At 29.0% G+C, this 27,584-nt stretch overlaps 1 protein-coding gene across 3 annotated transcripts in view; it reads left to right on the top strand.

Annotated features, from left to right (window-relative positions):
• CSMD3 (CUB and Sushi multiple domains 3) overlaps positions 1-27,584 on the top strand; it is a gene marked incomplete at both ends in the record, with an annotated part of 1,157,568 nt that overhangs the window by 399,057 nt on the left and 730,927 nt on the right. Inside the window, one exon of one of the 3 annotated variants that reach the window (XM_081266795.1) lies at positions 11,749-12,060. The exons of the other annotated variants lie outside the window; for them this stretch is intronic. Coding sequence (XP_081122921.1) covers positions 11,749-12,060 — 312 coding nt within the window. The remainder of the gene's footprint in view (positions 1-11,748; positions 12,061-27,584) is intronic. 3 annotated transcript variants of the gene reach the window in all.

Genomic DNA, 27,584 nt, shown 5'->3' with positions numbered 1-27,584 from the left:
TTATATTGGATAAGCTAAGTAGAGGTATACTTCAGATGAGTTAGAATTGTGGTTTTGATATTACACAATTTAGGTTGATACCCTGGGTTAACCACTTACTAGCTATGTGAATCAGAGTATATTTTGAAAACATGGATTTTACTCTGATCATATATGCTTTTGAAGATTGTGTGAATTAAATAGGACTGTGTCTTGTACATAATAAATGCTGGCTACTCTTTATTCCATGTGTGTTTAAGTACTTCTACTATCTAGTAGTTAAAGTAAATATACTGAAATGCCAAATCTGTCTTAATCACCTCTATTCAGAAATTTAGAAAGATACAAAAATATCTTCTCACAGATGAGTGAAGCAAGACTTTATCACCCTTATAATGTTTAAAAGTCTAATTCCAATAAAACTTGTATATTCATATTATTACTTTTAATTGAAATATACCAAAATCATCTATGTAGATATAAACCTTTGGATATTTAATAATTTACATGATTAAGTCAAAGCAAATAAAATACATATGATCTTGATCAAATACTCAAATATTCTTTTTAGAATGCAGACATTTCTTTATATATATGATCTCTCTTTATGTAGATATAGATAGGTATGTACATATAGACATATAGTCTCATATATGAGAGATTTATAGATAATATACATATTATATAGTCTCTATCTGTATTGAGAGAGAGAGAGAGAGAGAGAGAGAGAGAGAGAGAGAGAGAGAGAGAAAGAGTATCAAATTTTCTGCTTTCCAATTTTTGTTGTTGTTTTTCATTGTTGTTACTGAGATTGATCCCAGAGGTGCTTTACCAGTGAGCTATATCCCAGCCTTTTTAATTTTTCATTTTGACACAAAGTCTAAGTTTCTCAGGGCCTTACTAAATTTCTGAGACTGGCATCAAACTTGTGATCCTTCTGCTTCAACTGCCCAAATTTTGGGGATTACAAGTCTGTGCCACCATGCCTGGCCCCATTTTGTATTTTCTATCATCTTGAAAAACTAACAAGTCAAAAACTCTTACTTCATAATTTAAGATTGACTAACTATATTGAATATTTATTACCATTTATAGTGCCTGGATCCAATTCAAAGATTATTATTATTATTATTATTATCCAATTCAAAGATTATTATTATTGCTGGATATAGCTTCAAGTTCCTATGGATTGAATTGTTAAGAAAGCTGGCATTTTTTTTCATGCAAGTCATCTATGGATTTCATATTCAATAGGCATTTTTTTTTCTCAAGTAGAGAACATACATATTTATAATAAATAGAACTGTAGATCATTAGATATTTTCAATACAAAAAGAATGAAGGATTTAAATATGTATAATGTTAAAAGGTCTTAGACCAGTTAATTCAACTTGCATTATTTTTATATTTTATTTAGCAAAAAGATGCTTTTATGAATTTTGTCTAGATGTCCTTGTAGTGTCATCACTCCTACTCTCTGTTATTCACAGATTAGTCAAAGCACATTTACAACAAAAGACTCAGTATTTTCTACCAGGTTTTACTTATGTTTTATGAGTTTGTAAGAATTACTTTCAAGGTATGGTTTCCAGATTGTCCAATAAGCTCAGTTGAATTTGAATTTCAGAAAAATAATGCATATTTTTTTAATTTAAAAGTATCCTAGGATACATTATGAATATATATATATATATACACACACACACACACACACACATAGGATATACCTATAATAAAAGCAAAAAAAACAAGGTTGTTGTTTATCTAACATTCAAATTTAACTGAGTGTTCTGTTTTTATTTGCTAAATCTAGTTACCCAATTTCAAAGTTGTCATTTTATCAGCTAAATGTTTATCCTGCCTTTAGTTCATATATCTCTTGTCCACATTATAGCAAGAACAATCTAAAATGCCAGTCTTGTCATACAACATCGTATTCTTCTGTGATGCCTCATCTTTCCAAGGAAAGTTGAAATGTCTTGACTCTTTAAGGCTTAGTGCCTGTTATCAGTTTGCCTCTCTCTGTGCCTGCCATGGCAGATGATTTTCAATTCCCTGAAAGTGTTTTGCCTTTTCCAATGCAGCATTTTTTAATCCCTTATCTCTGACTAGAATATTTTATTACTCACATAGGATGCAAAGGCTACTCATTCTTTAAGCTCAACACCAATGTCTCCACCTAGAAAACTTTCCTGGTTTGAGTGAGCTTTTTCCAGCTGTTTTCCTAGTTCTCTGTGTGTCCCTCTGTTGAATTTATCATAATCCTCTGATTTTAAAGAAAAGTTGTTAGCTTGTTTATTTGTAAAAAAAGGTAAATAGTAGTGGATACATTGTAGCAATATATACTAGTGAATTAATTCATGTTTTTGAAATAACAGGGAAGAGGGAGAGAGAATATGAAATGTACTGTTTAACTATTAAAACATTTCAAATGCTATTGAAATACAGAAAAAAACAATCCTCATCCTCATTGCTGTGGAAAGCATATAGAAATATTCACTAAATTATCAACTTTTGCATTCTCTGCAATAAGTGAAAAATGAATTTTTTTCAATATTTACAAAGATATAAAAATATCAGTAATTTTCAGAATCTTGTCATTCATTTTTTTCTGTCTTTCCAAGAAAATTCTGTTCTAAATGATGTGAAATTTTATTGTAATTAATATACAAATTTATCTGTCTCATCTCCAGGGAAACTTTGAGTGAAAGAACCCTTAAGTAACCTTCTGATTTACATCACTGTGAGGATAAAATTCTCTACTCCTTAAGTAGAAAGAGTAAAAGAGAGTTAGGCAGATGTCAAATGTTAAAATAGATAATTTCTGAGATCCTTTTGGGTCAGATTTTAACATCATTTCTTCCCATAATCAAAATAAAGAACTGAACCACACACACAACAAATCTGTTTCAATCAATGTAATTTCAATGTAAATTTCAACCATCAATTTCATAGTGTTGATAATAATTTATTGATGATATTAAAACAAGTTTAATTAATTAATTTTTATATATGACAGCAGAATGCATTACAATTCATATTACACATATAAAGCATAATTTTTCATTTCTTGTATACAAAGTATATTCACACCAATTCCTGTCTTCATACATGTATAGTCTTCAAAGTGTAGTATTTGAGAAAAGGAAATTGGCACAGTAATTATGTGAAAAATATGAATGATTTCCTCTAAATATGGACAAATATGTAGTAAATATACAACTTTTAATTATATTAATAATTCAATATACCTCATACAGATAGATTTCCCATTCAGTTTAATGATAACTTTTAATAATAGACTTTTGTTTCTTACCATGTCTGAAAGTTATTATTTTTTTTCACTCCAACAGTCTATTTTTCTAAGCCAAAGTTAGTTGGTATTTATTTTCAGGCCAATCCCTCCTGCTACTAATTAATTTGCTGCTATAAAATAAAAAGACTTCTATAGAGTATATGGTACAGGAAAATAAGACTTTTTGGCTTGAATTTTTTATTAGGCTGTTTTACTGCAGCATATTTAGGCAGAATCTCACCAGTTGCTCAGCAACCCTTCTACAGTCAATACCATAATAGTCTTTCCTCAAGAGTGTTAGCCCGTTCCTAGTCAACTAAAACTCTCTTACACCCCACTTGTTAATAATGAATCCATTTCTTTCAATCATATGATAATCACATGGGATCTGATATCAATTTATAATGAATGCCTTAATGAGCATCCCTAAATGTTCTCATAGCAGGATTCACTCTCTTCCCCCAAATAGGTGTTTCCTAAACAGCCCATAATACTTCTTATGAGAAGAGAATAAATTTATAATAAACTAATCCAGGCTGGATACCTAAGAAAATACTCTAGTATGTGTGCTTCATCAACCAGAATCTTATTTTTCTTCTTATATAATTTGGGGCAAGGTGTGGGAATTATAGCTGCCTATAATCCCAGCAGCTCTGGAGGCTGAGGCTGGAGGAAAATGAGGTCAAAGCCAGTGTCGGCAACTTAGTGAGGCCCTAAGCATCTTAGGGAGATCCTGTCTCAAAGTAAAATATAAAATATGGTTGGGGATGTGGGTCAGTGGTTAAGTGCCCCTGGGTTCAATTCCTGTACCAAATAATAGTAATAATAATTTTGGGAAGAGCAATACATAATACTAAAAAAAAAATCATCTTTTTTAGCACCTTTTTTGGTAGCATCTGGGTACACAAAGATAAAAATGTCAGGGTAGTGAAAACTTATTGTTTGCCTTTACATCATATCACGGATATAAAATCAGTCACACATATTTTAGGCATTTAGAAAATAAACATTTACAGTTTATGCAAAATTATGAAACTCCTCTCCCAACACAGAAATCCAATATGGAAGCAAACAAAAGATGAATAGGGATAGGCAAAGATAATCAAGGTAAGGAGCACCCAGAGACCTGATGGGCTGAGGCTGAAGAAAAAAAACACTTCTTTTGATCATTAATGGTACAAAAGATAATCCTACCATCACCTTTACCTTCTTTCTTTCTCTTCTCCTTCAACAAAAAAATACATTATTATAAATGAGTATTTTTTTGAAAAGTATTCTGGGGAGTGAAAGAAAGGGAAATGCTACCATCATTAGAGAAAACACCAATAAAAAAATAATTTACATGTTCTTGGATACTTCTTACCAATCTTTTTCATACCTCAGTTCTAGCGTGTGCAATATAAAATTTAATTATATTGGAATTATATGTTCATATAGTGTTTGAATATATTCCAGGTCAATTTCTTACTTATGTTTATATTTAGCATTCAGTAGTTATTGCTTATCTATAAAATATTTTATTTTTGGGGAAGGAAGACCAAAGTACATTTAACAACTTGTACTCATTTATTCTTCCTTCACATGTTTTTTAATACTCAAGATAAAGTGGAATATAAACATATAAAGGACATTGGCTGTGCTTTCCAAATAGTATGACTAGATATTCATTATTACTGACAGCAAGGATATGCAAGTGAAGATGTTCCTGATATAACATCTTGGAATAAAATATGTAGAATATGCCTTTTTCTTAATAATACCCTTAAATATTCCATTAAAACTAACAACTATTCCACAAGATTTTGTATAGAAGGAAATAAGTGAATGATAAATATAATTTTGTTTTAATATGGGGAAACTACAATGGCATATGCTTCAACTCTAAGGGATAAAAGCTGTTGCAACAAAGAAGTTTAAAAATACAGGATTCTGATTGATGGTTGCAGAAAGACATGGCAGGTTGTTATGTTGCTTTCTCTTCTTGTAAAATATAAAAAGGATGCCAATGAAACTTTTTAAAAATCTAGATCTTTAATTTTATTGTCAATATTATGATTTTATGGAAGCTAATCATACTTAGTTACATAAAAAAGACTTGTTTACATTTGGTGGATTTTTGCAAGTGGTGTATGTGTTTGTGAGTGTGCACTTTAAAATTTAAAAAATGGCACCTGGGATCCACCACTGCAAACATGGGAGACTTCTGAAATGTAGGAAAAGTTGTGTTAAGATGCTGAAATTTGGGATGGGGCTGTAGCTCAGTGGTAGAGCACTTCCCTGGCATGTGTGAGGCACTAGGTTCCATCCTTAAGCACCACATAAAAATAAATAAAATAGAGGCATTTTATCCATCTACAACTACAAAAAAAAAAATGATGAAACTAATTGTTAGGCTTCATTTTAATCAACTGGATGGAGTAAGAAAGGGTCATGAGAGGACCAAGTATTTTAACTAAATTTTTCTACCTTTATTAATAGCAATGAACACACTTGCATATGTAAATTTCATGGTAACTTTAGATGAGGAGCTGGGGGCGGGGGATTACCTTGGAGCTTCTCACAACTCTCTATTTAGAATAGATTTTCCCTAGCATGTTCTCATTCTATTTTTAGTGCTATGAAATGAAATGTCTAATCTTTTTCATTTTTATGACAAAGCTGTGATGATATTTAGTATATCATTCATACATTTATACATGTGTACAGTTTTGTCATGATTTGCCAACATAATATATTTTAAGGCTTTGTAATAGTTTTTTATATTTCCATATATCATTTACAAGAAGTTATCATTGTTTGCTTGCTATTCGAGTTTATCAAAATTTCAAACAGCTGAGAATTTTGAAGTTCTTATATTGCATATAAAACGACTTGGAACAGAAAATAACATGCTTAAGCTTTGTTTTATAATAATTTGTTTACTCGTTATAAGTGTGCTCTTAGTAATTTACTGAAAAATCTTACTATCATCAATTTCAGTGTGAACTGCAAATATTTTATTTATTCATTTATTGTTTTTCATATTTTTATCAGTAATACCACTTGTAATTTTTAAATAATAACAAATCCACTTATAAAACTCAATGCTGGTTTCCCAATCAGTGCTTATAATTTTAGATGGATATATATATATATATATATATATATATATATATATGCACACACATAATATATATAGACATAAACAAATACCAATTTTAATTTCAACATGACAACAAATTCAGAAAATGTATATTTAAATTCTCAGTTGCATTTTCAAATTAGTATTTGTTTAATTCATTATCTTAGAAAATCTGTTACTTGTTTCACTGATCTTTTTCCATCACTAACATGAATTTGTTTTCACACTTCAACATCTCAGAAACCTGGGCACAGGTTATACCATTCTTGCATTGTCATGTCATGGTTTAAATGCCAGCTTATGCTATATTTATTTAATAAGATAAAATACCTCAATTGAATGTAGTTTTAATATAAATGCAGTATTTTAATTTAGTTAATTGTAAGTAGTCACATAAATACCAGTTTAAATTATTAGATACAAAACTATACAGATTTTAGGATACTGGAATTAATAATGTCAAAATGTAAAATACTTTAGCTATTTTCTCAACTACCACATGCTTAATGAAAATGAATACTTAACATGTAATGAATCATGGCATTGTTTTACTTTACACACATAATATTAGTTTGCAGATGTACCATATATTGGCACATTTCCCTATGAGTTTGATTTAAGTATTGTTAAGTAAAGACAGAAAACAAACTACAAATAAAATTACATATACTAAATTTTATAGAATATCTAAATGATGACTGGAATAGAATTGTTGCATTAGCAGTATTTGGATTTTATTCTGTTGTTATTTTGTTTTGCATATATAACCTTCTCTTGTTTTGCTTATATTCATTTTAAATGTTTGATGAATTTTGTCATTACATATTATTATTTTGTTAAACTTCCATGCAAATGCTTCAAATAAAGCACAAAATTAAAAGAAATGGAATATAGTCAATTTAGATACAAAATGTGCCAAATATAAACATATAAAGTCAACTTCTCTGAATATGAAATTATGTTTCATGTGTTTTTATGTAGTTGTAAGTTTTAAGCTATCTCCTCTTTTCTTCTGCTCCTCTGTGATGAGTTAGATAATAAGTACAGAGAAGCACAGAATAAAATTTGAAAACAATCTACAGGTTTAAACATTGAAAAAAGGAATTTCAAATTGTATCCTGATATGAGGTTTAATTTTGTACATTTTCTAGATGATACATTCAGACTTATTCTTAGTCACATGCAGATAATTGCTAAAATAAAAAAAGCCTTAAAAACTAAATTTTCATTAAAATATATAATAAAATACTAATTTAATATTGTCTGCAATATTTTTGAATAAATTTGCTAATTTACATGTATACCATGTCATTTTCCATTGTCATAATCCCAAATGTGACATATAATTTTGATTCATAGAAGCATGTATATATATGTAAATCATTTTATTTTATTTTTGTTATTTTGGGAAATGTTTTATAAAATAATATTTAAAATTTTTATTTCAGGTCTGATTTTACATTGTAAGCATCTTACTCAAAATATATCTCAAGTAATTTAATGACAGAGTAATATAATTGTGATAAATTACATCGTGTATATGATTCAATTTCAAATGAAGAGTTAATTTTCTGAATGTACATTTTCTTTCATTAATTTGATTTATATGTCTTTTATGCATTTAACTGTGTCAATCAAAGACAATGTTTACATAATTGTGAAGCATACTTCATTTGGATAAGTTATATATAAAGTTAATGCTGGATTGTCTCTATTCATAATTCTAAGACTTTCCCCAACATTAACAATTACTTCATAAAACAGTATGTATGCAAAAGTCTTGAGTGTATCTGTATTGTTAAATCATGGATTTTGATGATACGAAAATCTGTGTTTCATACACTGACAATTTAAAGTGACACCAATATCATTAATCTAAATTGGTTTACATTACAAATAAAAATTTTATACACATATGTCATGAAATTGTATGGTGATGGGTGATTTTATTGCTTTATAAAGGAAGTCAATATTATTTATTTTTAATTCCACGACATGCACCAAACATATCTATCTAAATTTAGATGCACTTCTACTTTCTGCTGTCATTAAGTCATATATATTTTTCACCTTACAAAAATTTGAACATCCTAGTAAACTCATTTCACACTGACAAAGTTTCATGTTTGACAACAGTAAAAATATCTTGAAGTGACTCTTACTTATGCAACTAAATCTTCACATTCCACACTTTATCAAACTGCTATTTGTGAAAGTTAAAAAAAAATTATCAGTTTCCTCTGCCGTTTTTAGAATTGCTTTTTTATTTATGTCAATGTGAAATGTGATTTTGCTGTGGTAAGAATGATAATCATGTTTCATTTGTTTATCATTTTTGTTATTGCTAATATGAGTTTAGTTTTATTGTTGAATTCATTCTTTCGTGTAGTCTTTCTTTTGATGAGTGTTTCTTGAAAATCTGTTATGGGCCAGACAGTGTTGTAGATGATAGGAATTCAACATTGAATAGCAAATACAAAACAAACAAACAAACAAATTAAAAAACCCTAGGCTTCAGGGAACTTGCATGCTAGTATGGAAATGAAAGATTATGATGTATATTAAATTATGAAAAGTGGGTAGTAAAATACTTGGTTGAAGAACATATTTTGTTTCATTATGGTTATTAAAGAAATGGGTTTTTCATTCTCTATTTTAGCATTAAATCTTGTCCTGTATTCAGTATAGGAGACTAGTACAGAACCAATACTACTGTTGGTGGAAGTTACACTAGAAGTCAAAGTTTTTTTTATTTGTTCTTTTTAGGTATACATAATATGACATATTATACATACATGGAGTATAACTTATTCTAATTAGGATCTTATTCTTGTGCTTGTATATTATATGGAGTTACACTGGTCATGTATTCATATATGAACATAAACCTGAAGATTTTTAACATTGGGGTTGCTAGCAAGGTTCCAATCTAAACTCTAATAAACATCAGTTATTATTCTCATATTGATCTGGAACTTTGTTTATCCCATGGGATAAATATAAGTATTTGTAATTTGTTTGTAGGTTTGGGTGACAAATTAGAGAAGCAACCTAAGTCTGTTCTCAAAAATTACCACAGAATTATTGACTAAAATCCAAGAAATTTTTTGAGATTAGTCATAGTGACTCATGATGGAATATAGTAATTCAGTTTACCTCTTTGTTAAAGGTATGAATATTTATGTTTGAGACAAAGTACAAATTTTATTATTTCTCATACGTTTAGTTTTTAAGTAGAAGCACATTTATAGTTCAGTGATTTCCTTTTTAATCTGAAATCCTTGAAATTATGAAGTTATAAAAATACTAAAATATTAGGTTTTCATTTGGCTTTCACATTTTTTTTCAAAAATGGAATGCTCAAATAAATTTCTAGAAACACAATATGGACCAGTTTTCATAGAAATGAGCATATAGACATACCAAATTAAAAGTTTACATGAGACCAGTTTCTGCATGTAAGTACAGTAAGTAGTTATTTCCTAACCGTGATTAAAGTAAACCCTTACTAAATATTATCTTAGTAAACACCAAAAGCCAATTTGCATAACCATCATGAATTTAGTAGATTCTAATCTTTGCAGAATAATTTGGATAAATATTTAATAGTAGATTTTTCTGATTGATGTTTAAATTATATTAATATTTTTTAAAAAATAGAATAATTGTCATACCTCATTTACCTCTGGTTCCCTCAAAGTATAACCATTTAATTCTTCTGAATTTTTATATCAAAATCGATAGAATGTGACAATTCAGGCTGAAAGAATTAGTAGCAGAGATATGCTTTTATTTTTTTTTGCTTTCCTCTCAGCGAGGAGCCTCATATTTAACTTCCTTTCTTCCTTTTTGAGTTTAAGGCAAAAAGCAGAATTACTAGTCTACTAGTCATCTGCCTTTAGCACAAGAGAAAAAAAGAGACAAGGCAGAGCATTCTCGAGTCATATTAAGGGATGTTGCTTTTTTCCTCTTTTAGAATGGTCAAAGTATTTCTGTGCATGTTTGTCTATCTAATTAAATATTGTGGACAGAATTTTGAAATGTTGAAAACAGTATGTAAAAACACATACCACTCATTGGTTTTAAATTATTCAGGAGTTTTCTAACCAGCACCTGACTATGATTCCTAATTAGTAGTTGCAGCTCCAAAATTCAATACTTTATCTTGCTAAGCATTTTAGATGTCAAGAGCTTTTTTAAATATATTCTCATTCAGTTTCATGTTTCTATAATAATATTACTTCTTTATTACATAAGAATCATGTACTATCTTTTAAAAATTTAAGTGTAAAGAAAAAGAAGATCCTAATTTGGCATTATCAATAAATGTTTTTAAATTTTACTAAAACTTTAGTAAGGATGAGAATGTGGTAATATTATTTATATAATTATATCATAGGGTAACATGTATATGGATGGATATATATATATATATATATATATATATATATATATATATCTCCATAGATATATATAGATACTTATATACACATGGTGAAAATGCTAATGAGATGTTTAGACATACCAATCATTATTTAAGACTAATATTGTGTGAATACAAGTTCCATATTCACTCATAATTTCAAACATTTTTAAAGTAAATTGTTTGTTTAATTTTAATTAGTTCAAAATTGGTTAATTTAAAATGTTGTATTGAAATAGTAAAAATATTAACTAATCTTTTAAAAATGCATTAAATTTTAAAGTTTATATAGCTCATGACATAAATTTTAAAGTTTATATAGTTCATGACACTGAACATTTTACTATGTTGGAAGCTTTCTGGCAAATGAGATTAAGATTTGATATTCACATATTGTAATTTCAGTCTCATTTTTTCATCATTTGGTTTTTATTTTTGTTTTGATTTAAATTTTTTTTTCACTTGCTTGTCTTAAAAAAGAAAATTTTGATATGTTTCCCAGAAGTTATGAAGAGATATGTTACAGAATATTCAGAACATACTTTTGAGTAAAGTATGGTTACATAGTTACCATTCTGTCAAAACCTGTCACTTGCCAGCATTTGTTTCTAAAATTCTGTGTGGATTAAAAAATAAGAAGAAAAAGATTAATTCAGGACCACATAAGCGATTTACTCTTTCATCCCCCTCATGCTTTCCAGTAAAAATGTACTGCATTCTGTATGTGATATTTATCTATAGGTTGATTAATATAAAGAAACCTACAGATTTGGTGTGCTTCACATTTTAGTGGCGTGTTTGTGTTTTGCCTCTTCGTGTTGATTATTCTTAAGGTAATAGAAGAGAATATAATTTATTAAACTTATCAGAAAATTAAAACAACAAAATTTAAAAGAAAGAGTTAGCATCTAGTGCTACTGTGTCCCACAGGTTCTTCTACATTGACCCACACTACCTCCACTGGTGAGTTAGAGGAGCATAACAGGACTACCACTGGTGCTATTGCTGTTGCTAGCACACCTGCAGATGTTACTGTATCCAGTGTTACAGCTGTCACCATCCATAGACTTTCCGAGGAACAGCGAATGCAAGTTACGAATCTCAGAAATTCAGGTCTGGACCCCAACACGTCCAAGGATGGGCTCGCTTCTCATCAAGCAGATACACAAAGTACAAGGAGAAGACCAAGAAATGCTGAACAGATAGAAAGAACTAAAGAGCTTGCAGTTGTTACTCATAGAGGTATTGGATGTTATTTTACTTGTGCCCATTTAGTTACAGACAAAGATATCTTTTGGTAATGATTCTAATTAGAGAATGAGCTAAAAGAGAACCATGATATAGAAAGTGAGAGTTCAAAGTAGCCGAATAATATAGATAGTAAGAGACAAAACAGGAATAATTTGGAAGCACAGAAATTTTTTTTTAAAAAAAGTACAAAGTAAACATTGAAGGGTATGAGAATAAATAGAAAAGACTGCATTAAAGTGATAGTAAACTAATAGTAAACACCTATTAGTTGTTACATATCATTTATGATGTTGAGGTAACAGAAAAATGAAGTAACCACTTTCTATTAATAAGTGCACATATTTACATAATCATTTATCACATGTAGTAATTTTCAATGTTTGCATGGGATTTTATGTCATACATCCTAATACACTTTAGAAAAACAGATAATTTGATTGGAAAGTGGAAACCTGTCTGGTTATTGTTTTATATATTTTATTCTTTTTTTTCTAAATTATCTATTGTGTTACCCATATGAATGTATTGAAAGCAGGTATCACATGTTGGAAAGGAAACAGTGATTAATGTTAAAGTAACTCCAAAATTAAAACATACCTTAACTTCTTAATTTGTTTTTTTTGGAGAAAAAGAATTATAGAACTAAATCATACATGATAATTTTATACACAATTAATATGTCTACTTTTTACAAAATTAGGAAGTCAAGCAAACATTTTGTTTTCTGTTTCTTAATGGCAAGTTGCACAGATTCCTTTAGGAAAAAATATAGTGTCAAAAATAAAATTGTTCATTTATATCAATACATGCATTATTGGAAGCATTAATTTATTGCATGTATATGAAGTATAAAATATCTATTCCATTTCAATTCATCATCATATATTCTTTAAACTCACTGTAGTTTATGTAAAGATTAGGCTTTGCTTATGAAGACAATGATATGAATATGAAAAATCATTCAATGCTAAGAGCAATTAAAAGAGGAAAATCAAGACATTTTGATATAAATTAATTGAAAATCATATAAAAATATCTTAGAAGTTAATTTCCATTAGATTGTGTACTGTGTTACTTTGATTCTCTTTAGTAGACATATCCCAAAATGAATTTTTATCATTTGATAATGTGACATCATCTTGCTTCTCTATTTACTTTGAAGGATTAAACTGACATCATCTTGCTTCTCTATTCATTTTTTTTCTATTCAGTACCATCAATATTGCTACTCAGAAGAATATAAGAATTATAATAAAATTAATAATTTTCTTATTCAATAAACAGTTTATTATTACTAGGAAATAAAAATGGGTACAATTATATTAATATATTGATTATAAAGCAAAAATTATTTTTTTCTTTGTTTGGAAAACTTTAAGAGCTAGCTAACATTGACAAACTATCCCCAAATCATTTTATCTTCCACCAAATAGACATAGGATAATTTATTAAATAAATCAATTGTAAATATCAACTATAATGTGATTAGTGTCATTATGTTTTTTTAACAACTCCATAATTAAAAATTAATATTTTATAGTACTTGGGAAAAGTCAAGTTATTTCTATTAATTGAAAGAAGACAAGATAGTAATACAGGTTATATATAGTGATTTTAAATGACTCATATATAATTTTAAAGTATATTCATGTAAGTTTAATTTAATTATCAAGAGTGCTTCCTAGATTGATTCTAAACCAGTGTTCATGTTTTCTTAATCACCAACATAATTTTTCAGTGAAGTTTCACCTTTCCCCACATTTTTTCTAAAATGGTGTTTCTGAATGTAATATTCATTCATTGGTGCCATCTACTTTGGATAAAAATTTTTCATACATTTTTATTTAAATTATATGAGAGATGTAATATGGAGAACACTTTACATGTTCTATTTATCATTCACAGTGAATTAAATTATACTGTTATCAAACAACTACTTTAAATAAAAATGGTCCTTCTGTTTCTTTCTTCAAAAGTCTATTACTATTTCAATAATTTCTGCCATTTATCCATTAGGCTTTAGAGGAAATCTATTAACATTATGGTGTAAAAATTGTCAATATTAAGGATAAAGGAAACCTGTGATCCTATATGTGTTTTTTAATGTTTTAAAAGACTTCAAAATATAGCTATAATTTCAGATATAAAACAATCTTAAGACTTGATCCCTAGCAAGTCAAATTTCTAAATTGGAACTGACCGTCATCAAAATGGTGTTCTTCAAAAAAGAAAATTAAACAATGTGCCTGAAGTATTTAATGAGCACCACTTTTTCTTCTAGGAGAAATAAATATAAACACTACATGATCTCTTCCTTCAAGGATTGAAAGATAATTGAAAAAAGAGAAAAATCATCCTGGTGGTACAAGGAAATTTTGTTAACTTTATGATCAATCAGAGTGTACTGAAGGAATAATCAGGTATATATAGGGAGTTAGTTAAGTCATTTTTAAAGTAAGAGTCAGTAGACATGATTCAAAAAGAATCACAATTTTTTTCTATATATTTAAAAAAATACTTCTTATTCCTCTAATGCATTCTCTACAACATAGTCAAAATGACCTTTAAAACATTAAAATCGATCATTTAATCCCACTTTTAAAGGTTCCTGCAATTTCTCAATAACCTTAGGAATAAAGCTAATATTTGCCGTGATTTGACAATCTGCATGATTTGGCTTTTTGCCCTTACTTCAAATTCACCTCATACAACTCCCACAATCACTGTATTTTTAGCTAATCAGAATTTGTTTAAGTTGTGAAATATACCATGTTCTTTTCTACATTGAATCATTCTCATAAGCTATTCATTCTGTCTTTCAACCAGATCATTCTAGTTCCCTTTCCAGAATTAGTTTATTACCTCTAGGAAGATTAGATCTTTCACTTAAAATCTGCCATTGTGACCTCCACTTTCTCTACCCTTGTAATTAATAGGCCTATGGATTTTCCTGTTAATTTTAAGCCCTCCGAGGAAAGAAGTGCAGGGCCATGTAGTTATTTATGCTGCATTCTCAGGTGTTGACCCATAGATGCATATAGAAAATCCATGTTAAACTAATGAATAAATATTCACGATGTAATTATCTGGAATATTCACTTAAATTACTAAAGACTTGATATTATATTATTAAATATAATGAAATATTATATACTTTCGTTTTTAAGGTAACTGTGTACTTCACTTTGTCTCAGTTTACCAGTGTTTTTTAAAGTATATTTTCAAAGGTCACAATATTTTCATGAACCCATAGCAATATATTACTCTTCTTATATTACCCCTTCAAGATTCACAACATGAAGTAGTATGTCTTTCTTATATAGCCTTTGTACATCTATAAAATCAAGATAAATTTATAATCAAGCACAAGTAAACTATAATATCAATAAATTTAATATAGAAAGTATTGATCTATTATAATAGATGTTATTTACCTGAAGTTAATTACCATCTAAAGCAGGACTATGACAATGATTGGTATGCCTTAGGTTCCTTTGATGTCTAAAAGTCCATGCTTATTGCACTCTGAGAATTTATTATTTGCATTTTTTTATTCACACTGTAATTAAACTTTCATTTTATAGTGGTTTTGATCATTACTAGTTCCTAATTTGTCTGTTATCAATAGCCCATGGCAATTTAAATATTTTTAATAGACATCAATATTAATATGAATAAAAAGAAAATATAGAAACAAAAATTGCATAAGTATTTGGTACTTGGAACTTTGTATGCATGGGGACTCAAATATATGGGTACATTTATGAAATTAAGTCAGCTGACTCTATTTCATATAAGTAACAGCTATAAAATTAGTGAATAATCTGAAAAAGAAACTTGGGATATTAGTAAATGATCTCTACAATCTTCTATTGGACATTATTCCAATTAATGTCCTTATTGTACTACAGTGAAGAAATCATTAATTCTATTTAAATTATTTTAAGATAAAATTTTCTCTTTCTATTTCTCAATAATATAAAACTATTTCAAGTTTTCTTTTGCTTTTTCATTTGAAAAGATTCTTTGGCCATTGAAGTCAAAAGAAGTAAAATAGAAAAAAAGATTAATAAATAATGTTTGTTTAGATCTTCTTGAAAGTATGGATTAGTACCACACCACACTATACTATATCAATGTCTGCTGTCATCAAAATGAAAATTCAGCTTTTATTGGCTAGACTTTAATCCACTAATACTATCTATTAGAGCCTGTTCTGTTCCAATGTTCAGTTCAATATCCATATCTGTAAAATAGTTAATGGTGTATTATTTTATTATACCAGGGTTACTGTGAGGATTTAGTATGATAGTGGGAGGAAGTACCAACATATTTTGGGTGTTTTCTCTCAATGTAAACATAAAACCAAATTGACATCCATCAATGTTGAGTTCTGTGGTCAGAGAACTAGGCTGAGTCTGCACTTTGCCACTTTGCCCCTTCTTGTTTTTATGGTCTTGAGCAATGAGTTCAGTTCCCAAGCCACATTAGTAACTGAGAATAGCTGTCTCATAGTGTTATTTGGAAAAGATTTAGCATCACTGCTGACATAAGTTTTAATACATGCTAATTATTATTATTTTTATTATTATCCAATAAATTTGTTTCAATTTTTTCTACATACATGACACTGTGCTGAATAATAGGAATATAAAAATGAACAATGCATCTATGCCTGAGAGTTGTGCATGTAATTAAAAAATAATTAAAAATTATTGTAAGAAACACTTCACTAGCAGTATTTTTTTTTAATGTTAATGAAGAGCAGTGGAGGGACTGATGACTTCTAAATGTTAAGGAAGACTGGACAGAGGACATTTGAATTAATCCTTAAAGGATAAATGAAAGTTTGAAACTAGTACATTTTGTTTATATTACCAAGGTTCATAGAATATGCTGCATATTCTTGTTGACTAGAAATATGAGTCTATTACCAAAATAAATAAATGAAATATTCAATTATGTTTAGAGGAGGAATTTCATTAACATAAGCAAACCTAAAAATAATCAATATTTTTTATTTACATAATATCCAGATGTTAATAATTAGGTAATATATAGCTGGCCACATTTTCAAGTTAATTAGGATTTTTTATTGCCTTAAGTATAAGATCTCTTTTGAAATTATTTCTTACTGTTTATATTCAAAATATGTTTTCCAATTATTCCTTAAGCCTATATTTCAGTATTATATCCCTAATGATTTCACCTCAAAGTTGACCAAAAATAGAAAAAACTTATGTAATAATAAAGCTAATATATAGTAAGAAAGTATCTTGTATTTCTAGACTTATCTTCTTTAAAATTAAATTAGAACCAGGTGCAAAGGTGCAAGCCTATAATCCCAGGAGACTGAGCCAGGGAGATCATGAGTTCAAAGGAGCCTCACTTTCTAAGCAATTCAGTGAGACACTGTCTCTAAATAAAATACAAAATAGGAATGGGGATGTGTCTCAGTGGTCCAGTGCTTCTGAGTTCAATCCCTGGTAAACACCGCCCCAACAAAAATTAAATCAGATCTTTCAGATCACTTAGTATATTATTGCTATTTGATGGAGGAAATTGTGATATGGCAGATATTAAATAAAAATCTAGTCTTTAATTTCCAAACTAGTGTTCATTCATTCTTTCACTAATTCAAGATTTACTTAGGGTTTAACATATTCAAAACTTTGTCTTAAGTGTTGTTAAATTTAAAGTAACATGGATCATAAACTTAATTTGTTGTTCTTCCTCAAGAAGTTATTAGTATAGCAATTTAAAAAACAATTAAAAAATGTTTTATTTCACAGAAATTTAAGATTTATCTTGATCGAGATTGTAGTCGCATTCTACTACTGATATTTATACTTTTTTTCTGTCAGATATTAATGTGTAGTCCTGGTATTTGTTTTCTAAATTACAAAATATAGATATAGTTGTCTGAAAAAGTTCCCATCCACATAGATAATAATTATTAATTTATTTTTATTTTATTTCCTGATAGAAATTTAATTAGATTACTAGAAAACCTTGTAGAGTCAAATGTGTTTTGAAGTTTTCTACATATTACCATTGTTTGTTTTGATAGTGTAGTCAATTCTTCCAGAGTATGTTTATTGCTACTATTCATATCAATAAAGTTTCAGTCTGGTTAGTAAAGTAAAATGAAAAAAATATGTATAACTGATATGAATTTGATGTAGATTTTTCTTTCCAAGCTAGGCTTTAAAAGGAAATATAAGCCAAGCATGGTGGCACATGCCTGTATTCCCAGTGGCTTGGAAGTCTGAGGCAGGAGGATCAAATGTTCGAAGCTAGCCTTACCAATTTAGCAAGAGTGTGTGCATCCTAATGAGATCCTGTTTCTAAATAAAAAAATAAAAAGACTTGGGGATGTGACTAAATGTTAAGTGCCCTTGTGTTCAATCCCTGGTACCATAAAAATAAAAATAAATGCAACTTAGTAATCAATTTTTAAATAAGAAGTACATCATTATTTTCAACTTTAAGAATGGTTATCTCAGCATTTAAAAAATTCATTTAATGTCAGCAATTTTATTCCAAATAAAGGAACTTTTCATTTTTATCATGTTTTATTTTTTCAAGTAAGCTTATTTCAACATTAATAAGGCTCTAAAAAAGGAGAAAATAGCAGACTATTAAATACTTTACGGAGAAGTCCAGATTCTATGATTAGAAATAACTTTGTTTGAAATACTAGATACTGTTAATATAACAAAAACCTTACTGTGTGGAAGTAATAGTTCTTTAGTGCCTTACATGTGCCAATCACTAGATTATATGATCACATGTAAAATAGATTTAAAATATATTCAAGTATTTGCAAGTAACTAATATTGTTTTCAAAAATTCTATTAATACTTTTGTATGAGTATGAAATTGTACATATAAAACATGTTTTTTCAGTTCTCTTTTGTTTTAAGCTACATAAGCATTACCGCATTGAAAAATTTAATTTGTGGGTAGTTACTTAATTATATCTTGGTGGATACTGGTTGATGTTCATAAAATACTCGTTATTAGAGTCTTATTGAGTATTTTGTCTCTTGCTTAGCATGTGAATTCCAAAGAACATTAGATACTGTCTCCATTCTCAAATTCTCAAGGAAAATTTGTAGAAATAGGATTACAGAGATTAGTTATTGGTCAATTATAGGAGAATCAACAAAGACTGAGCATAGTATTGAGATGAGGATGAGCTAGCTTTAATCAAACGTGATACAATGCTATATGTAAAGAAGATCAAACCTGTCCTCTGGCATAGATTGTAGAACTTAGTGCATAGACCCACAGAATAATACAAAGCAGTATGTAATAAAGAATACTCTTCTACCATTGGGTTTTGTTAAAATATAGATGTGCGTTTAAGGAAGTAGTGAATTACTAAAATATTAATAAGACATTCAAACATAAGTTGATAGATGGATAAATTGGGTATTCAGAAAGCATTTGTAAATATCAATGAGTATTTTAATAATGTGCTTGTACTGCCCCATCTAATCCCAAAAGTCCTGATTATATCTGGTGATATTGTATGTTAATTAAGATAATAATTATCACCCCATATTTTCTCTTGGTTGAGTTGATATGTATTAATTTTTATGGTTGATTATTTAATTTTATAACTGACATAAAAACAAGCCTAGAAGTAATCCATACTACTATGAGGAATTTTCAGAGATTGAGTGTGCTTACCCTTGTAAATGGGAACTTAGCCACATGTACATTTTTCCCTGGCCCAGTGCAACTCTATACCTGAAATTGCAAAAACTTTCTATTTGGATTCTAATCCTAACTGGCCTTTTAGACAGTATTATTTCTAAGAACAGCTGAAAATATTATTCTTACTTTCTGTACTGCCTAAATTTCTACAATTTATGTATTCATTCAATTTATTTCTTGCTCTTTTTCTCTTTTATTTTTTATGTCTCTAATTTTTCTTCTGTCACTCCTCTCCCCTCCCCACGCCTCCCTTTTCCTCCTTCTTTTGTTCCTCCCCCTCCTTTTCTTCTTTCTCCTCCTCTTTGTCATAATTGTCTTCTTCTTCTTCCCTCTCTATCTGCATGCCCCTCACCTCTCTACCAGTTGTTGATTATATGGTATTGAAGAAAGCTATGCAGACTCTCCTACACTGAACTTTTAAGAGGGGGAGAAAAAGACAATTATACAAATAATTATCTTATGGTTCAGGATGGAAAACCAAAACAGGTTGTGTGAATGTGGGTAGTCATCTAGGTTTGGATGATCAGGAAAAACCTCTGAGGAGTTAAATTTTAAACTGAAGTCTGAATAATAGGGAGGAGATATGCATGCTCTTGGAGATATGCTCTGCTATGTTCTGGAGACAGTCAGGAGAGAGTATACTAAGCAGATAGAGTTAATAAGTTAGTTAGAAAGATCTTGAGTTATATTTGAGAAAATGAAAGCCTCATATTCCTGGAATTCACTGCACAAGGCAGAGAAATATGTAGATTAGATGGAAAATATATGGAGGAACCAATAAACACTTTGACTTTGAGGCCTTAGTGAAAAACTTTATTTTAATCTAAGCACTGGTAGACTTTGAAAGAGAAATTATATTATCAAATGTACATAAATAACATTTATAAGAATTTGAAAAAGGAATTTGAAGTAAATAGAAATAGGAAAGCAAACTAGTTAAATATCCAGATGTGAAATTTATAGTTGATAGTGACATGGTGTCTGTATCTTTGAAGCTTTTCAAGCATCACTGTGGACACAAATCACCTAGTAGTCTTTTTGAAATTCAGATTGTGATTTTATGATATTGAAGTGGAACCCAAGAGCCTACACTTCTTCTAAGTATTGAAGTTATGCTGATACACAGAGTTGCAAGAATTTAGTTAAGGGTGGTTATAATTTACAGTGTCACATATGAAACTCAGTCTACTCCCAAAGAAATTTTTTCTCCACTAGAATAAAAATGTGTAAACTATGTTGGTAATGTAGTAAGAGTTAAACTTAAATTCCTTAAGAGTGACTCTAAAGGAAGAAAATTCATGAATCTACAGGATATTTTAGGCCAGATGCATTTTTGGATTAAACTTGATAATACTTCTTCAAACCTTAAGAATGACTGAGTTGTTGACATTCATTTTGATTTTACTGGAAGAAGGAATGCATGCATGCCTGAATGATGAAATAAATACTAAGTCAAATTTTAGTCCATGATTTCAAGTATTACCCTAAATTCTACACCTTCAGATGGATATTATTTTAAAATTTGTTATCAAGTTATAAAAGAAAAGAAAAACAAGTTTTAGTTTTCCTTTACTTACCATTTTTTTAATATCTGAAAGCATAAACGACAATAAACGTAGAAAATAGTGATAATGACACAAGATTTATTATCAGTTAAATTTCTCAGATTAATAGTTAAGCATTATCTTTTTATTTTAATATAATGATGAACTTGATTTTACCTGTTTGAATCCCCAAGTCCTTCTTTATGAGACTGATGAGTATATTTTCATAGCATCTTTAAGGTTTAAATAATAACACATGGGAGAATTTGTTACGTTTAAAAATACCTATTTACATGATTCTTATAAGAACATTTTTATTTATTTAATTAATTATTTATTTGTAATGTAAAATCTTGAATATCGATAAAATAGGGAATGCTCAATATTTGGGGGTGAATTACATATAATATTGGCTATGTATTTCATGATTTTTCAATATTATATCATTCAGGTTTTTTTTTTTTCATTGTTCTGTTGACTTTTCTTTCCTGACATTATTTTGTGAAAATTGTGTTCAATGTTGAAATCTGTAACAATTCAAAAATTTCTATTCAGGATTGTGCCAATTTATTATTTAAATACATAATTATTTATTGGATATCATTCTCATTTTTCTATTGCATTACTCTATTTCATCACATTGGTAAAATTATCTAAAAAGTTTCATTCATAACAGTAAATATATTTTTCTGTTTCTGATTCTTTTACATTTTGTTGAGTAATTTGATTTTTGGGAGAAAGAAGAGAAAAAGCAAAATGTTAGAATTTACTTGTTAACAGATTATGTAGTTTTAAAAGATATTAGATAAAAATACTTTGAATGCCTGAGGATTTGTATGACAATATTAAGCAATTAAAATTTATTTTCTGTCTAAATGATGAATCTGCAAGTAACCATTTTAACATTTTTATCCAATGCTACCCTTCAAAACCATGCTTTTGAATTAGCCCTCTGTAAAGTGGAGAGATTTTAAGAATTTCTGGTGAACCAATATTATAGTGATCTTTGAACAGGTTTTTAAGGAAACCTACATTTTTTTTACACTAACCCTTTGTCTCAAAGTAATGGCCTTATTTCATAACTTTTTTTCTAATTCTTATCCACATTACCTAACCTACCAGCTTTTTCAGAATTTTAGCTTATTCTCTACATTAGAATATATTTATTATTTTAATAGAATAGGAAAATAAGTAAATATTATAACAATATGTATTGAATGGTTCAAAAGGGACAGGTTAACTTTAAAGAACAGAGATGAATATGGTTTTATGTGTGTTGATTTCCTCAAATAATTACAAAGCTTATTTTACCTGTGAATGAAATGATCACAGTAAATCTGATGTATATAACTTTTAAATCTTTTTCCTTGTTAAAATATTTGAAGGGGCTAGACTTCCTATTTGTGCTCAAAGCTAGTGCCAAAGCGGACTCCTCTGCCTTTTGGAATAGAAGAAAATGGCCCTGTGTTAGAGAAACATTTTTATCTTGTTCAGAATTATTTCAGGGCATTTTCACCCACTTTTGCAACAAGCTGCTTTTCTTGAATGTAGTTTTCTAGAGCATATGGCTCCCCTGCTGTGCACAGAGTGAAATCACACAATTAATCTTTACAATTTTAGGAAGAGCAGAACCTTCATATATGGCAGAACAGCATGGTATTAGGTTTGGGGTGCATTGCATGTAATATTTTTCTCTTCACAATTACATCATTTATATTCTAAATTGTGGATTATTGTTTCTTCATGTTGATGCTTTCTATTCCTTTAAAATGTTCTTTAAATGGCATTTCTTCATGGTACCAAACCAGATAAAGTGATAGAAATTCCTTGATTAATTTTATCCAGAGCCTTGAGAGAAATTTTTTTATTGAATAGGCGTACATTAAAGAAGAAAATAGTTTCATCAACTCTCCTGAACTTTCTCAGTAGAAAGGAATGCAGCCAAAGATGATTTTACTAGAAATTCTAGATGATGAACTGAATTTCAAAAAGCAGTTGGCTTATGCTGCACCATTTTAATTCATGTGTTCATACTCTTAAGGTATGAATCTTCAATTCATGAGATTATACTTGGTGCTATAGACAAATAACCAATGTCTTTATTTGATATCAAGTCCAGTCAATATGGCTTCTAAGCCACATTAAAACAAAACATACTTAAAATCAGATGTTACTAATTATTTAATATTAGCTTTGAATAAACAAGAATAGGTTGAACATCCTATCTACTATAGTTTTCCAAGATATACACTTGAGAGTTCTGATTGAACATGTGGAATAATATTATTCATAGTTAAATGTTGGTATAGATAGTAGTATGAAATTGTTCAATTACACTAACATACATATGGTCTTGGATAATCCGCCTACCTTCTCCCTGTTTTCACATGAGGAAAAATAGAAGAACTGATTTTATTTGCTCATTTTGTGATTTTTGTAACAAGTAGGCATAGGTTACCTAGTTTTTTTTTTTATATATACTACTAATAAGTGGGACTGTCCTTTTCTGGAGCCTTTATGAAAAGACAATATACTCTAATATAAAAAACCTTGCAAGGTAAATATAAATGAGAACAAATTGCAAAAAATATTAGCTCAGATTTTAAGATTCTTTGGTACCTCATTTCCCTAAGGATAAAACAGTTTAAGGTAATATTACACTATTAATGTAAATCTTAGCCAACTCCAATAAGTGAAATATTGAGGTAACCTATGTAATAAAAATCTTGATTTTTAATCATTAAAGAGTGTGTCATAAACAGGTATATATGGCTCAGTTTAACACTACCAATATTGTTGTCACATATAAGTTGTACCAAAGTCATATGTAACATTTAAATTAATATGGATATTTGAGAAATATGCATTTTATTTTTTCCCTAGTTTCACCCTTAATTCAAGTACTCTTCAAATTCAGTTCAGCTGAATTAATTTAACTTTCTTTTCAATCTCCTATATTTGTGAGTTATCTGTGCTTCTTTGGAAAATAATTGCTAGAAAAGAGCCTATCTGTGTAGTCTAGATCTTCAAAACATTTCCTAAGGAACAACAGGGCATGGCTGGAAATATAGTTCAGTAGTAGAGTGCTTGCCTACTGTGTGAGACCCTGGGTTTAATCTGGAGCACTGTGAGTGAGCAAGCAATGATAGAATGATTAATAATAATCATCTGAGAATTCTATGTACTATCCTTTCAAATATGATGGTGGTTATAAACAAATTAAAAGTGTTGTTGAATATGGTGCCTGAAAACTATATCTGAAACCAAATCATATAATAATATTCATGTGCCAATGGAATAACTCACAGACCATTTGAAAACAATGGGACATTGTGCTTATTAAAGGAAGGTGCTTTCAAAGGGATCATCTCTAAATAAATAAATTAAAGAAACTACAAATGATGATGCTGTAGTCTAGGGTAATAGTATATGGACAGACATGATTCTCAATCTATGGGATAAAGGGAGGGAAGTGTTAGAATCAGCAGGCTGACTTGAAAGGACCTGGACCCTTCAATTAAGAATCTTAGCCAACTCCAATCAGTGACATGGTGAGGTTTTCTATGGAATAAAATTTATCTTACTTTAATCCCTTCCTCCATCTTTATACAGGAATTGCCTAAAGTATAAGGGAGTCTGTAGGTAGAATTCAGTCCTTTAAAAATTAAATATTAATAAGAATCATCTGGGGATTTTGGAACCTTCAGATTTTTATTTCAGTAGGTCTGGAGTGTTGCTTACTATTCTGTTTTTCTTCTATTTTAATACCACAATTTTTGGAGCAAGGACGTAAGCTATTGAGATCAACCTGGGCAGAGGTCAAGGAAGAGGATGAGAACAGATCAGAAAAAGCAAATGGACATTAGGACATAGATGAGTTATGATGAGTGCTTTGCTTTCATAAATAGCCATAAATCTAGCTGCATAGCCCTGCATTAAATACAACTATCAGAGCTTATCTTTGTTTATTTTAAACCGAATTCATGTACTGATATATAGTTTTCTAGTACAGTTCTTGGATAAAATATAAAAACCTAAATCACAGGAATGATGGAACATCTTTATTTAAGTAATCCAATTTTCTGTTTTTTAAATTTATAATTCTTTACCGTACTAAGGAAATTTGTAGTGGAAGGATAGATTCATTCCAATGAACTGCTAAAGAGAATTGTTAAAGTGGTTACTATTATTAAAGCAGTTGCTTATTTCTCATTTTAGAAGGCAGTAAATAGTCTTTGAAATTGGAAATTAAACTAGTATTTGGTGTACATTATTTATCTTGAGTAAGAAAATATTATTATCATTTTACATGTAAACTTTATAGTAAAATCTATGCAAAAGGATAACAGAAATTATCATTAAAACAAACAAAGCCATTGGATGCAAAAATGGGCCTAACAAAATACAAAAATTGAGTGGATCTTAATATTTCATTATAGGACAAAAGACACTGTATAATATTAGTTAATTTGAAGCTGGCAGAAAACAAAGATTAAAAGCTTAATTATATTAAAGATTGAGATAGTTCTAAAGTGTTAAAAGTATCTGTAAACTGTATCAATGGTAACTCTTCCATATGGTGACTTTTATTATGCCAATTATCAGAATCCCTAAAGAGAATATATAAAGCTCACATTTTTCATATAATCCTGACATTTTACAGCACACCACAACTGTAAGACCTGTTATGCTAAGCATTGTGGGTGCATCTGCTGTTATCTATGCAAATGTTATGGATTCCTGAATTTGTTCCATTTCTAGGAAGAAAGAAAGCCCATATATAATTTTTAGAGTCTTTAGCCAATGATTAATTATGTGATTTTTTTTCAGTTAGTAATTTATACTGTACACCATCTCCTAGCAGTGCTGAGAATCAAAAGCAGGGTCTCACACATAACAGGCAAGCAATTTAGCACCAAGCTATATATCCAGCCCACTGTCTCCTAAATAAAAGTAACAAATTTATTTCAATCTACAAGGCATGTGAAAAATTAACAAATTGTTTTTCTAAAACATGATGTTTCCTTATCATTCTTACTACTCCCTTCAGTTTCCCAAGTAACAGAATTTACAGCTATTTCTTTTTTTTTAGTTTATTGATTTTATTTTTTTAAATACATGACAGCAAAATGCATTACAGTTCCTTTACACATATAGAGTACAATTTTTCATATCTTTGTATATAGAGTATGTTCACGCCAATTCATGCCTTTATACATGTACTTTGTTTTTTTTGCATTACAATTCTTATTACACATATATACCACAATTTTTTATATCTGTTGGAATGTGATGACATCATTATCCAAAGTACATGTATGAAGATTCAAATTGGTTGTCAACATACTTTACAGCTATTTCTATTCTAAAATTGTTGAAAAGTCAAAGTCAATCTCATTTTCAATTTTGAGAACTTGCTACAGGATCTTTTGAAAAATGGAAATGGGCTGATCACATGTTCTTTGTATGTTAAATAATTGTTTCATAGGTTCATATAACCTAATGTGATTAATTATATATTTAAGGGAATTTCTATACATTCTGAATAAATTTTCTATTCTAGTCAAATATTTGGGGAGGTTTCTAACTGTATACAATACAACTTTTGAGTTAGAAATTCAGGGATAGTAGGTCACAATTTACATACTATTTTTACATAGTGAAAAAGACAATAGAATATATTTGAAAAACATTTAGTATATTGTATCACCATTTGGAATGGCCTCTGAGATTGACTAATTGTAACTGGCAATAACTGTCACATAAATAACTAACATTAAAGACTCTTGCTATATGATAATTTAAGAATTTATTATAGAAGTTAAGCATGGTGGCAAATTACATTATTATATTTGTTACTAAAAATTGGTCATCACATATATTTTACAGTTACATATTCTGTATATGAGAATAAGTGCTAGCCACAAACTAGTGTTGGCATATGTATTTTAAGGTCTAAAAAGCATATTGGTAGGGATGGAGATGTAGCTCAATGGCACAGTGCCTTCCCTGTATGCATGAGGTCTTGAGTACAATCCCTAGTGACACAAAAATATACAAACATACTGAGGTATCTGAACCTTATTACTTATCTCTAGTATCTTTTTAATAGGAAGAGTACATTAAAATTTTAAGTATTTATAAAAATTAATGTATAGTATCACTTATATATTTTAGAATACAGAAATTCTATTATTTTGAATTTGAAAATGTTTTAGATCTCACAAATCCCTATTTTATATTCTT

This window comes from Spermophilus citellus, assembly GCF_964194105.1.
Source record: "Spermophilus citellus genome assembly, chromosome: 14".
NCBI lineage: Eukaryota > Metazoa > Chordata > Mammalia > Rodentia > Sciuridae > Spermophilus > Spermophilus citellus.
Note: the sequence above shows the minus strand (reverse complement) of the source record. Positions and strands in the feature narration are given on the sequence as shown.